At 39.7% G+C, this 15,618-nt stretch overlaps 1 protein-coding gene across 7 annotated transcripts in view; it reads left to right on the top strand.

The window, feature by feature from the left end:
* Positions 1–9,809, top strand: part of PBRM1 (polybromo 1) — an 86,423-nt gene extending 76,614 nt beyond the window's left edge. For all 7 annotated transcript variants that reach the window (XM_075183089.1, XM_075183090.1, XM_075183088.1 and 4 more), the window contains 3 exons: positions 7,802–7,872; positions 8,569–8,785; positions 9,279–9,809. In XM_075183089.1, coding sequence (XP_075039190.1) covers positions 7,802–7,872; positions 8,569–8,785; positions 9,279–9,451 — 461 coding nt within the window. In that variant the 3' untranslated portion in view covers positions 9,452–9,809. The remainder of the gene's footprint in view (positions 1–7,801; positions 7,873–8,568; positions 8,786–9,278) is intronic.
* Positions 9,810–15,618: the final 5,809 nt, after the last annotated feature.

Here is a 15,618-nt window from a genome sequence, read left to right as displayed (position 1 = left end):
CCGTTCTGCACAAGATCTGCGTCTCTCATCCACACTCATTACATCCTCCCATTCCCAGTTACAAGACTTTTTTCGGGCTGCACCCACTCTATGGAATTCTCTCCCTCGCACAATAAGACTCTCCTCTAGTCTACAAGCTTTCAAGCGTTCTCTGAAAACCCACCTCTTCAGACAAGCTTATAATATTCCTTAACCACCCTCTTAACCTCACTACATTACCCTATTACCACCCGTTATGCAACTACCCCTTGACCAACATTGTTGTGTGACAGGATCATTTAGCTTATGAGTCACTTTTACCTTTGCAGTCTGGCTGGGCCGACTGCAAATGTAGACTTAACCTCATGTGTCAAACTCCCATTGTCCAATAGATTGTAAGCTTGCGAGCAGGTCCTTCTCACCTCTTTGTCTGTTTTACCCAATTTGTTTATTAGTTTACTATGTTTGTCCCCAATTGTAAAGCGCTACGGAATATGTTGGCGCTATATAAATAAATGATGATGATGATATACACCTATACATTGGCGTGAAGGGGGGAGCCATACAGTTATGAAATGGCAAAAGAGACATTTAGGGTATGATATACAAAGATGATCTTTTCTTGCAATTAGAACCTTGCCAGACCCTTGGACAGAAGTGATCATAGAAGAAATCAGCACATGCCTCATAGCATTCATATCATGAAGAAATGTACAGAGTGGAAGTTATTACACATATGGGAGCTAGTGGGTGCGGTCTCCTTGCAGTTCTATGCACCAATTTACAAAGAGGAAATATGGTTCCAAAGGACTGGAATTATGGGTTTTTTAGTCCGACATATAAAGAATTTTCTGAACTGACCGACGTGTGGACTAAGTAATACATGCTTTCTGGTCAGATGTAAGGAGAACTTATTTACTGGTGTGTGAGAAAATACAGGTTCTCTAGTCAAATGTCAGGAGAGATTTATTCCTTTACTGATTACGTGGATAAACCAGTTATTTATGTTTTAGTGTCTGTTTGCCATTATTCTGTGACACCAGCTTACAGTTCTTTATTGTTCTGTGATGCCAGCTGTAGGTGCGCCATGGTCCTGGGGCCCCCCTGGTACATCATTATTATGAGACCCAAAAATAGGTGTCCCTAACCACTGGTGGTATACCTCTGGAATAAACCATGAGAGTTTTCTAGTGTAAATTCAGAAAACTTTCTTTTTGAGCAGGAGAGGTTCTTAAGTCAGTCCACGTATAAATGATACATATATCTGTTATCACAGCTCTTTCTTTGGAAATTATTGATAATCGGCAACCTTCTTTATTCATATATTCACTGGTAGTTCTGGAACTTGCCAAACAAATGTTTTTTTTTAACTTAATATCGGAGTTAAGAGTTTATAGCCAATGGTGTAAATGAATAGCAACATTGAAGTGTGTCCAACAGGCAGCAAAACGGGGCTAGGATTCACATGTAGGCATTTGGTCCCTAACTACTCTGTTGTTAATCGGTGTATTTAGATACAGTACAAACCTAAGATGTATATCATACAGCCACATAAGGTCTATATTAGAGAAAGTAATTATTGTCTAATATGTACATTTGTATCAGACTTACACCAGGGGCAGGCTGGGCTGGGGGGGCATCTGCCCCCCTGGCCAGTCCCATAATGTGCTACTTTGGGCTGGGTCTCTGAGCCACCTGCATTTTGTTCCCTTTAAAATGTCCCTAATAGACTGCTGAGTCAAGTCTTGTCCCCTGGGCTAAAATGTGCCAGCCCTCCCCTGACTTACACTATGCTAAATGCATTGATAAAAAAAAATGTATGGAGGTTTTTGGGGTTGATTCTTTTCCCTAATACCCCCCCCCCCCCCCACATAATAGTGTTGAGTTTATAATTCATTATAATATTTAAATATATACAAAATTGGGCAAAAACAGGTTAGGTTAGGTCAGCATCTTATAAATGCAACACGGAGACCAAAATCAAGCCCATTATTGGTGTCCTGTTACTGCACTGATGTCAAAACAAGTGCAGGATGGTATGTGTGGGGGCACAGTCTATTATAATGTTGGGGCTATTTAGTCTGCCCAATATTTAAAGTTAGGTTATGCAAAAAGAAGTTTTATTTACTTTTGCAGCTTTATTATGTTCCAGTGCTATTATTATTATTGTTATTATTAATATCTCCTACTAAAGCAAAGCAATAATGGACTGGTCATTAACTTAAAAATAAATGCCGATGATGACCATTCGTATAAGAAAAGTACAGACTCGACGTTGCATAGGTATGTTGTCCATTGTCTAATGGAAACTAGCTGGCTCCTAACTTTTTGCCCTGACCCCATATCTCCATGCCTGTGTTTAAATTTCCTTTTTCAGTTGACCCCAAATAAGGGAATACTTTGGAGATGGTCTTGCGAGAAGCTAAGAGTTGTCATTATATGATAGATGAGTTTTAAATGTTTTATTAAACATTTTAACATCAGTGTGTTATATTTACTTTTAGTAAATTATTGTGTAGTGGCTTAAAGGTTGACAGACAATGTAGAGACAGGTGATGATCTTTCTCTGTTTTTGAATGTACTTTTGGTGTTTTGCCTAGTGCAAGCTATTGTTTTTTGTTTTCGGCCTCGTGAGGTGTAGTCCGCTACTGAGAAAGATACTATCCCCGTAGTTTCTAGTCTTATTTTAAATATTTTGTAGCTTACAGTCATATTTTTCACCAACTCCTTCTTATATAGAGCAGTTTGTATTTTATGCTTATTGACCACTTAAATATAGTATAGACTTGAGGAACATTGTTCTGGTTTAGCAGGAGTCATTACATATCGTATGAAGATGATCGTTTTCTTATTATCATAAGCAAAAGCTTATTGGTTATAGTTGCAAATGAGTTACATAGTTACCCTCGATGAGATGGAATTGTGCACCATTGCTTGCAGTTAGAAGTAGAGATGCTCACTGACCCCCGTGTTTTGTTTTTGGATCTGGATTACCGTTGTGTTTTGGTTTTGGTTTTGCAAAACCGCCATTGCGTCTTTTGGTTTTGGTTTTGTTTGGTTTTGTTTTGCCAGTTTTGAAAAAAATAAAAAAATTTTGGTCTAAAATAACCTAATTTAGTGCTCAACAAGTTTCTTGGATAAGTGAGGTAATTCTAAAGCTAATAAATTATCCAAAAAAAACAGTTTAATCCCTGGTAGGCCGTCCTTAATGCGAACACTTGCCTGCAAATTATACAGACAAACCTGGTTGTCTACCTCCTCCATCTTTGATTATTGGCAATGTAGCCATCGTCTTTGGGTGTATATTACACCCTCCACTTGTAGTTGAATAGAAAAAAAGCAGCCTGCATAGACTGTGGAATTAGAAAGTAAAAATAAATGGACCATGGTAGTATGGTATCTGTCTGCATCAGACCCCCTCTCCACTAGGAGTAAATTAGAAAACTTTTCAGCCGTTATATAATCTAGAATATAAATAGAAATTGAGAAAGGCAATTTGGTATCTGTCTGCATCATAATCATCAACATCATCATTAGTGCCCTCGTCGCCTACACAAATCTCCCCCTCATCCTCTTCTAATTCCAAAGTGGCATCCTTAATTGGTGTATCACCGGCTACACTCGGGCTGTTCAGGCACACATCAGCAGAACTGCTGAAAAGGCCCTTCTTTATGGGTACACTGTCACTAACAGAATGCTCACGATTAGACATACCACTGTTGGATAGACTCTCCACAGGGATTGGTGTCATTTCTGATTCAGAGCAAACATTATCCTCTAATGCCTTACTGTTATCTTGCAGCTCGACGTTGACGCGTAACAGTAGTTGTGCACCACTTGTAGGCTCGGTAACATTTTTGGATCTGCCACTAATAGAGAAAGGTGAAGGCCTCATTCTCTCTTTGCCACTGCATGTGTAGAATGGCATGTTGGCAATTTTTTTCTTTATCGGCACTTAACTTTTCCTCAGTTACACTTCTTTTTCGCTTCAACGCGGTCATTTTTTTTTTTTTGGTGTGTGTTTTTTGGGCTGATTTCAAAAGACGGTGTAGTTTGACATCGCCTTTCCCAGATGACGTACTGGGGAACACTACCATCAGGACTGGTGACAGAACCTGGTTGCTCATTTTGCTCATATGTGGACTGCTTTGAATCCATTCTGAGCCCAAAGCACTTGTAGTGCTACAAATTGTTTTTGACACTGCTGCAATATAGTACTTTTTTCACAGCCAGATAAATTTCAGCAAAAGAATGGGGGACACCCCAATAGCACTTGGAGTGCCAGAAACTGAACAAAAAAAACCTCCTCTCTTCTCCTCTTACTGCTGTAACAATCTGGTATTAAGCTTTCAATACTGTTGAATACAATCAATCACTGTCCCTGCGCTGATATAGCCAGTGTGACCTAACCCTGCTTTCTCCCTCTGTCAAATGGCGATGGATTGCTGTGGAGGCTGGTATGTATGCTTTTTAAATCTCAAGAGATCCGAGCTCAGAAAAACGAATACGTCACAATGACGTTTTGCCTCGATTTCGAAACCGAATGGGCGGGAGAGTACCGAGCCTGCTTGGCTCGGTACTCGGATACCCTATATTCGGTAGGATTCGGATCATGGGGAACCGAGCCCGCCCATCTCTAGTTAGAAGTACTAGTGTTCAGCTACTTGACCATATTCTGAGTAGCTTGAAAGCGATTGAATCTGTCATTGCGCTTTTTCCTGAAAATAACTGTTGGCAAATCATATCAGTGTTTGAAGGAAAATTCACAGGCTGGGATCCGTATTTTAAATTTGAAGTATGCCCTAATAAAAATTATTATTATTATTATTATTATTATTATTATTATTATTATTATTATTATTATTATTATTATTATTCAGCAGTCTAGTTATTTTATGGGAAACCAGTGGTGGGGTATATAATGAAAAGCAGAATTGGGATGTGAGTGCCAGCTGTTTCCTAGGTCATCCCTCCTTTTACATGGAAGAAACAGTACAGATGATTGACTTTAAATACATGTCTGTCAAAGGCACCTTCACTTGCTATATAATGAGAGCCTTACAGCTCTCCAGGACACAAGTTTGTTCTTAATCTGTGTATTTTTAAATTATGAAGTTAAAGGACATCTCCACTTTCGGGCTTGCAATTTTTGAAATACTTACTCACCAGGGGGACCTTGGAAGAAATCGGGCCACCACATAAGATGACCTGATGTACAGTGCTGAGCACTGCAGAAAGTACTACTGGGCCTGCACCCACTGCATCATTGCGCAGTCATATTGGGATATGAAAATCCCACCACCTTTTGGCTTTCTGTGGGGTTGACCACCATGCAGCTGTGAAATTGCAGTCATTATCAGGCTACATTTTCCATCAGTCCCTATCGTCATCTGATCAATTTCTTCAGATGTTGGGGTGGCTGGTTTTGGGCCCATATACATAGTCCTTTTTTTACAAATTGGCCAGAAATAGCTTTGTGCAGCCTTAGTATCATCCTAATATAAGATTTTAAAATCCTCCTAAAAGAAAAGTTTTCTACAGTACAGTCATCCCTTAATATTTACTAACCCATAACATGTTTTCTTAAAGCCAAGTAAAGCGTTCATGTATTTTTTGCTTTATTTTAACCTTAAAGCAGTGACCAGTTTATATACTTAATTAGCAAGTATTTTGTTACCAATATGCATAAATGTTTTGCAGTAGTTAATTAATACTTTGGCATACAGCTGTTCAGGTGGCAGAATACAGCCTTACGAGACATTCTGGACCTCCTTACCTCCCAGTATATGTCCTGAGCCTCTATGGAGCTACATTATCGTTTTGTGTTATAAAATGGAAGGAACACCCCATGAAAAAAAATGTAATGTGGTTTTAGTGACTGAAACTTAATTTAAAAAACTTATTCACAAGACTTTACATTGGTACTCTCCTGCCCGTTCGAAATCGAGGCAAAACGTCATTGTGACGTAGTCGGATCTCGGGGCTCGGTTCTCGCGATATTTGAAATGCATAAATACCTGCCTACACAGCAATCCATTGCCATTTAACAGAGGGAGAGCGCAGGGTTAGGTCACAGGCAGCATTAGAGCAGGGACAGAGCAATTATTATATACCTTATTCTTTCAATTATTATTGAAATTCTGCTACCAATTCTTATAGCGATTGTTAGAGCAGGAAGAGAGGAGGATAGAGGAGGCATTTTTTGGAATATTTTGCACTACAAGTGCTTTGGGGTGTCCCATATTCCCCAGTGTGAAACAATAATTTTTCTGGCTGCAAAAAGTCATATTTGGCAGCACTATCTATTGAATATTTTGCACTACAAGTGCTTTGGGGTGTCCCATATTCCTCAATGTGAAACAATAATTTTTCTGGCTGCAAAAAGTCATATTTGGCAGCACTATCTATTGAATATTTTGCACTACAAATGCTTTGGGCTCATTAAGATGGATTCAAAGCAGTCCACATATGAGCAGGATCAGCAAGCAGGTGCTGGCACCAGTCCTGATGGTAGTGTTCCCAGTATGTCATCTGGTAAAGCCTATGTAAAAGTACATAGTCTTTTTAAATCAGGCAAAATAACATACCCCAAAAAAATTAAGTATGCTTATAAGTATAAGTATAAGTGTAGGGTGCAATCTACCCCCAAATAGAAAAGGGACTTGGGGCATTTCTATATCATGTACAAAAAGGCTGCTGTTTTGTCAATTTCACGATAAGGGTAGGGTGTCATACACAGCCAGACACCAAACTGCCTTTGTCCATTTCTATTTATATTCTACAGTCTATAACGGCTGAATTGTTTTCTATTTTACTACTAGTGGATAGGGGGTCTGATACAGACAGAAACCAAACTGCCTTTGTCCATTTCTTTATATATTTAACTATAAGTGTAGGGTATAATATACACCCAAAGACGATGACTGCATTGCCAATAGGCTAAGATGTAGAGGAAGACAATCAGGTTTGTGTGCGCAGAATTAAGGACGGCCTACCAGGGATTAAACTGTTTTTTTCCTAATTTATTAGTTTTAGAATTGCCTTACTTATCCAAGAAACAGGTGGAGCACTAAATTTGGTTAATTTAGGCCCCAAAAAATTGATTTTTAAACAAAATTGCAAAACAAAACCAAAACCCGCAAGGGTGGTTTTGCCAAAACCAAAACCTGAAGGTAATGCAGATCCAAAGCCAAAACCAAAACACGGGGGTCAGTGACCATCTCTAATATGTAATAGGTTAATTCAATGGCATTATATTCAATCTTAAATAGATATTTTTGTGATCTTTCTTTTGACAAACCATTAGTACTGGATCTTTATAATGGTTGTATGTATATTAAGAGTATATTCATCACTGGCATTGTTGTATTGCTCTTCTTAATTCGCTACTCTCCATGGCTGTACTTGTTGAAGTTATAAGTTGATAACAAAATGAACAGGCACCTTTATACAATTCTGTGATGTTTCATTATGCTGATGGAACTTGTTATGTATGTTTAATTTTCGTTATCCAGTGTGGCACAGATTGTCCTCTGCTATTATCCATTTCTGCTCAGAAAGGCTATTCGGTGTCCTTGGGTGCCCTGTACACAGAAAGCCTATTGTTTATAGAGAAATTGCTTTCACGTTGCTTTTCGGATAGATTCCCTAAGCTTCTGAAATCTTTATATAGTTGATTAACACTAATAGCGTTTTTGTTTACAGTTATTTTTGTTTTTTGTTTTGTTTTTTTAAATCGTCCACTTTCTTTTATGTGCCAAACTTAAGGATGCCAGACTGATTTATTGAGTACATTTAATTCTCTGTATTCCTTTCAATGTAGGGGTAATGGCACAAGGTGTGTCTTCCATGGTAGGATCACCTGCAACTGGAAATAATCCTTACAATCAGCAGGTAAATAGCTATTAACTTTTCACTTCACCGCACACCAGTCATAGAATAGTGTTAGCTCTCGGTACTAATTATAACTTCAGTAAGTTACAATTAATGACACTTCTTTATGACATCAAATATTAGTATTACAGAAACCAGTTAAATCACGGTATGTGATATTAAACATAATGTTTACACAAATCTGTTATATTCCTGGTACCGAGTTCATTATGCCACTATAGTATATCTAACAATACAACAGCGAGTTACATCACAGGTAGTAAAATGTTACACGGACCAGTTCGACAGTTACCACTGTTCTCAAACATTATTATAGAGTCCAGTTGTGTCACTAGTACTGAGAAGTAATTGCACTGTTAAGTGTTCCAATTTTTGTGTATAAAAAAATATTTGTCTGACAAATAGATCTTAGATCCATGTACAGCATTTTAAACACTGACATCAGCAGAATAAAGAAAACCTTTGTTGATGTGCTGATAATTTAGAATAATGCATGTGTGCGACACTGGCAGTACACATTTAGTTTTTACCCCATTCTTACACGGAGGTTTTTCCAATGATAAACCAGACCCTAAATTAGATTAGATTGTGTAATTGTATAAAGTGTTACATTTCCACTTATGTAAAGGTATAAAGGCTGATGAAACAATCTTTCTGGTATTGCAAGTTTTTTTTTTGTTTTTTTTAAATTAATAGCTGGGACTTCTAGTTCCACAAGGACAGCAGGCACCACCACCGTATCCAGGTCAGAATCAAGTTAGCCAGCCGGTCATGCAGCAGCCTTCAACCCCCGTGTTTGTGGCGCCCCCTCCAAGGACTCAGAGGGTACTACATTCAGAAGCCTACTTGAAATACATTGAAGGGTTAACGGCAGAGTCTAACTGCATCAGCAAATGGGACAAGACTCTATCAGGTAGGCTGTGACATCAGGACTCCTTCATGATGTCGCACATATGCATTTTGTGTACTGTAGCCATGTTATCTTAATACTAGCTTAAGATTTCAGTTACATGTTCTCTTAACCCTCTATACTAAGCAGTTAAAGGGACTCTAGTTGGCCAAATTGTTTTTGTTGAATAGGCCAAACTGACCAATAATTACTTTGTGTGGACCGCTAACATTCTTGTAAGTAAGGAGTGCCTATGGATTGTAACAAGTAATGTATGCCATAGTTACTTTAACATTAGTTTACTAAATATGATCACGTTCCTTTAATCTCAAGTCCCTTTCAACATAAAATGTAAGGTCTTTATCCTTCGTGGGCACTACTACTCTTTAATGTGATTTGACACAAAGATTGAGCTTACATTCAGCTGTCCAGCTTACATTCAGATATTTGAGCACATATTGAAAATAGTGGTCTTAAGCATGTTTTTGTTCTCATATTACTGCCTTTCTTTTTTCAGCTCGAAGGCGAGATGTCCACTTGTCCAAAGAACAGGAGAGTCGACTTCCTTCCCACTGGTTGAAGAGCAAAGGGGCCCACACAACCATGGCCAATGCATTGTGGCGTCTCCGAGATCTCATGCTTAGGGACACCTTAAATATCCGCCAGGCGTACAGCCTTGAAAATGTCTAAACTTCTCACTGCTGTTTTCCTTTCATACCAAGATATTGAGTTTTGTGGATCAATTGATGTTTTTAGTGACTGGAGAGAACCAGCCAATATTTTTTATTGCATTTCTGTACATTGTAAGACCATTTTGATATATAAGTACATTTTTAATATGCTTATTTTGATTGTGTTTCTTTTTTGTTATGTATGAACGTGATGTCAATACAACATTTTTACATCTCTTCAGTTGTGTTTTTGGGGTTTAGTGTAAAGCAAGCTCAGTGGAGGGTGGAGAGTCAGATACACTGTTTTATATTGTTGTTGTGGATTAGGCTGTACCACACACTGCCATTATTTTAAATTAAATATTTTTGTGACTACACTCTGGTCTAGATCTTCTCTTTATACACCTAGGAAAAATGTTCTTATACTTAACATATACGGACATTGTTGCAAGATGTACTTTTTTCTCCACGTACATATGGATCTCCCACTCAACCTAACTAGCCACTTTCATATTATTTTCCTTGATCTCGTTGCCACTTATAGAATAATTAAGTTTGTAAATGGTATCTCCAGAAACCTGAAGGCTACCTAGCCCCTGTTGCAGACTGCCTGATATAATGTAGGTCACTACCTGGGACGGAAGATGGATGCAGCCAGCAAGAAAGAAAAGGTCCACAAAGAAGCTCTCAAACTCCTTTATTAACAGGGAATCAAGAAGTTCAAAAATATAAGCCAGAAGGATGACCGATTGTACACCATATTTTTTACTTGACACACAGATGAGTGACAGATGGCCATGCCAGGTATAGCATATGCAGACATGAAACCCGTTCTGTTTAAGGTAAGTGATATGGGCAACCTCATCTCCTTGGAATTCAATGTGTGGCTTACCTGCTGATAGTGTAAGAAGAGTTTCTGGCACACACTGTTCTGATATACTCTATGAGCACTAGTATGTGAGTAGACTCCAGATTTATGCCGCCTCCAAGGGGCTCAGCGTGCTTGTGTGGCACCAGCCTTACCGGGCACTCGGATGATGTTTTTGGCAATTCCCCAAAAGGTGGGACTGGTAACGAGCTCCTGTTGCTACAAGCAGTGCCTCCAGTTTAGAGTGGTCACAACCTACACTTGGTGATCCATTCAGTGATTAAAGTATTTTTAGTTTGTCCTTTCTGTTTGTGTGATGCCCATACTATTCCCTCACTCGATAAGTAAGGCCCCCCTTTCCTATTGTAAGTTGTCAGAGTGCAGTTTCCAAATAACTAGTAGTCTTTGTTGCCTTCATTGCCTCACATCTGTCTTCAGCCTGATGCTCTTCCCAAGGGATCCTGCTGCTACCAGTCTACAGAAGTGACATATGGCTACTGTTTCACAATGCCCTTCCTGACGGCCTTTAGTTATGTAATGGATATCGGCACAAGTTAGTGGTATTGGGTAGAGCCAAAACCAGTAGATGGCCTGGAGAAATATGGGGGGAAAAATGCTACCAGTCTGGAGTAGTGAATGGTTTGTTTATGGCAGCTACTTAACACTTCTAAAGATGTGGGGCTACTCATTCACAATCCCTGTCCTCCCAGGTCAGACATTTGTGCTATAATGTGTGTAAAGTCAACGGTATTGGTTGGAGTCAGCATATGAATATGTCACAGTCTACATTTATGATATAGACAGCAGGGTAATGGTAGGAATACAGTTCTAAGAGTGCTGCAATAAGTCTAGTTTGGCTAAATGTTTAGAAGCAATTAAGTATTTACAATGACCTTCACGTGGCTGATACTTTTATCTGGTGACTACAACCGTTTCCTCATATCTACCTTCATGCTGCTTCAATGAACTTCCGTTGATAAAAATCTTCAGAGTAGTGACTGATGCCATGATGTCTTGTCCTTCTAGTGACTAGTGTCTTGTGGCCTGCTCCCTCAACTTTGTATAGCCAATACATCTGATATCAGAATTTTGTGATCTACTGGGTGTAAAATATTGTGTGGAAATGGCATGATATTGGCTGCGTGGTGTGACTTGGTATGGACTAGTGGGTGTGTTAAACACACCGTTCATTGTTTACAATCATATCGACAAGACACATGGAGAGAGAGACACAACACATTTGGAAATGTAGTAACAATGCTATATTCTGCCTATTGCAAGTGAGTTTTATGTACTGTGGTTGAGCAAAAAAAGTGCATATTGATATGTAATTGTATTATTATCTGGGGGAGTATCAACAGTGTCTTCTCTTTCTCACTTTTGATCTTCTGGCAGTGCTCTACCTGAATACTCTGTGTTTTGGGATGATAGACTGGTTCTGCCCACCAGGGATAGATTTAGGAAAATCCCTCCCTGCACCAAATTGACCCTGACAGTGGACACAATTAATTGGGTGCTGAAACCACCTGGTGCATTTTTTAAATGCAAAATTTAAATTGCCAATCGGTACCTTTTTTTTTTTTTTTTCTTTTTTTTTAGCAAAAATAGAGATATAAACTGTAACGGCTTAGCAGCAATGGAACAATGTAACACAGGTTCAAATATGGCAACGATCTGTAATAGGCACAATGATAATGAGTTAGAATAGCAATTCCTCTGAACTTCTAGGCAGAAATATAATGCAAGAGCTACATGCTCCCTTAAAATATAAACTTTGGAATTAAGCTAACAGTAGAACATTTAAATATGACTAGGATTGATCAGACTCAAGCTTAAATAGCATATAAGAAACACTCCAAAGATATGATTCATGTGTCCCTGCAGCCACACACCATGAATGCCAATTACACTCTATAAAACACAATAAGTAAGTTGGAGTACTCTTTCGGAGGTGCACAATACCTGCACATATTGAAGTCCAAGAAGTATAACTTTTTCCCTTCTTACTGGTCTTCCCAAAGTCAGACTTGAACCCCTACAATCCTTGCAAACCGTTCTTCCTCTGCTGAGCCACTCTGTCAGTCTCTACATTCGTTGGCTGTATTTCAACGAATCCAATATAAAATTCTTCTAACATACAAGGCCGTCAACAAAATTGCACTGACATATATTTCCTCACTTGTCTCATAAAATCTCCCAACTCGACACCTCCGTCTGCACAAGATCTCTACGTCACTCTTCCACTCTCATCACATCCTCCCATTCTCGGTTACAGGACTTTTTTAGGGCTACACCCACTTTGTGGAATTCCCTCCCTCGCACAGTAAGTCTTTCCTCTAGTCTCCAAACCTTCAAGCGTTCTCTGAAAACCCACCTCTTCAGACAAACTTATGATATTCCTCAACGACCATCTTAATCTCCCCTATTACCACCCTCTACACAACTAACACAAGACAACAACCCTCTGACCAACATTGGTACATATACAGCCCACTCAGTACTTTTACCTTTGCACTAGCTGGTCCAGTGTGCAATATTATGTAGCACATGCCCTTGTGCTTCAAACTCCCAGAGCCGGATTTAGACCTCATAGGGCCCTAGGCAAGATACTGGTTTGGGGCCCCCCTCTGTGAAACAATCCATTGCACTACTTTTTTTAAAAATTTTTTAGAATGATTACTTTTCATTACTCATGTTTGCTGATGAAAAGAGAGGTTATTTCAGTCCCTGCAGGTTGATATTATTGGTCCAACTCTGTGCACTGTACCTTGATCATCCGTATGATGTCACTTCAGTCTCTGCACGCCCAGTCCAAGCACACTATGCCTGCGCAAGCTCTCACAGCTCCCTCGTACAAAAAATGTATTTGGGCAAATAAGTTGAAGTACAGAAGAGAAAAAAATGTCCCCAACTTCATCACTTTTACTCCTCCTTCACACTGTTTCCCCTTTAGTACACTGTACTCCCTTCATCATCATGCTTTTGCCTTTCTATCATCACACTGTGCCCTCCATATTTTTGCTCCCCTTGTTTATTTCCACTCACACTGCCTGTTCCACATTTCTGTCATCATGACCCTCTGTTCCATATTTCTGTCATTATGCCCCGCATGCCCCATATTTCTATCATTATGCCCCTCATGCCCCTCTTCCATATTTCTATCATTATGCCCCTCATGCCCTCTGTTCCATATTTCTATCATTATGCCCCTCATGCCCCATATTTCTATCATTATGCCCCTCATGCCCCTCTGTTCCATATTTCTGTCATTATGCCCCTCATGCCCCATATTTCTATCATTATGCCCCTCATGCCCCATATTTCTATCATTATGCCCCTCATGCCGCATATTTCTATTATTATGCACCATATTTCTATCATTATGCCCCTGATGCCCCTCTGTTCCATATTTCTGTCATTATGCCCCTCATGCCCCATATTTCTATTATTATGCACCATATTTCTATCATTATGCCCCTGATGCCCCTCTGTTCCATATTTCTGTCATTATGCCCCTCATGCCCCATATTTCTATCATGCCCCTCATGCCTCTCTGTTCCATATTTCTGTCATTATGCCCCTCATGCCCCATATTTCTATTATTATGCCCCTCATGCCCCTCTGTTCCATATTTCTATTATTATGCCCCTCTGTTCCATATTTCTATCATTATGCCCCTCATGCCCTTCTGTTCCATATTTCTATTATTGTGCCCCTCATGTCCCTCTGTTCCATATTTCTATCATTATGCCCCTCTGTTCCATATTTGTCATTATGTCCCTCATGCCCCATATTTCTATCATTATGCCCCATATTTCTATCATTATGCCCCTCATGCCCCATATTTCTATGGTTATGCCCCTCATGCCCCTCTGTTTCATATTTCTGTCATCATCATGCCCCCTCCCTTAATGCCTATTCCAAGTTTCTCTTGCATGGGCCCTCCGTCAATTAACTTACTTTTTAATTTCCTTTTCCTTTTTTCTCTTCTGCTCTCTTCTGTCTTCTTGGCTTGATTACTTTTTTTTCTAAGGCGCGCTGCCGCTGCTCCTCTCTTCTTCGGCAGTGCTCCTCGCCGACTTCTCACTGATGATGTCACGCCCGACGTCAATTTCAGTGGGAGAGAAGGAGAGGAGAAGGCCGGGTTCTGACAAGCGGTCAGCTGACTTATTTTCTACTTTTTTTTTTTTGTTAAATCCATTTTCAGCGTGTATTTATGCCGGTGGCCAGAGGGGGCTCTCTGCCTTGCCTACCCTGCTCACCGTCGGCTCTGGCAGGGCCCCTTGGGTACCGCTGGGCCCTAGGCAGTTGCCTAGCGGTAAATCCGGCCCTGCAAACTCCCATTGTCCTATAGATTGTAAGCTTGCGAACAGGGTTCTCTTACCTCTCTGTATGTATTACCCAGTATTGTTTTATTAATGTTTGTTCCCAATTGTAAAGCGCTTCGGAATTTGCTGGCGCTATATAAATAAATGATGATGATGATGATGATGATTAGAACTGTACTTGAAAAACAGAAACTTTTTAGGGAAACAGCACTCTGGTGAATTGCAAGAGTCTATTGTCAAAAAAGCAGAAAAGATTAGATTAGGTGCACTGTAGGTCGCCGGACAAATTCTTTCTAAATCTATATTTTCAGTATTCAATGAGTACATTTGTCTCTTCGTATTAAAAATATTGGCTGCTGTTTATTACCCATGTGTTATGAGTATTGGGCTGTGGCTCTTCACTACTGCGATAGGTTTATTTTCCTTCTTTTCCTTTTTCTTTTCACTCTATAGAATTGCAAGAGTCTGTCAGTGTCACATTGAACTGTGCTAGTTCGTTGCTACTGACAGTCCTGTAAGTGCAATTTGACTTTGTCCTTGATATATAGACAGCTCTATCCACACTGAATAGCAAGGGAAAATGTAATATTGGGTCTCAGTGACTATAAGACTTCCTGACACATAGACGGAGTTGTATAAGGATAATCTTTCTCTCTACACATACTTTAATGTCCTGGGCTTGGTTATTCTACAGAAATCCTCCTCCCTCAACTACACATATAATTCTGTCCTAATACTGCAGCAGTTCAATACAGCACTGTAACTGATTGATTGTTTTGGGCTCATAGCTAACTAGTCTTTCCCTGCAACTCCAGCTCTTGCTTAGTGAATAAGGAATACACTGATAATTAGCTTTCCAGCATACCTGTGATCTCGTCTTGGGTTTTTCTCTCCCCACTGTCGTTTTCTCCCACAGTCCGCTTCACTGGTGGCCTAGGCACTCTGTCTCTACACTGGATATCATGCTGGGGTCTCAGCCCTTCTTCCAAT

Source organism: Mixophyes fleayi, chromosome 8 (assembly GCF_038048845.1).
Source record: "Mixophyes fleayi isolate aMixFle1 chromosome 8, aMixFle1.hap1, whole genome shotgun sequence".
In the NCBI taxonomy this organism is placed as follows: Eukaryota; Metazoa; Chordata; class Amphibia; order Anura; family Limnodynastidae; genus Mixophyes; species Mixophyes fleayi.
Note: the sequence above shows the minus strand (reverse complement) of the source record. Positions and strands in the feature narration are given on the sequence as shown.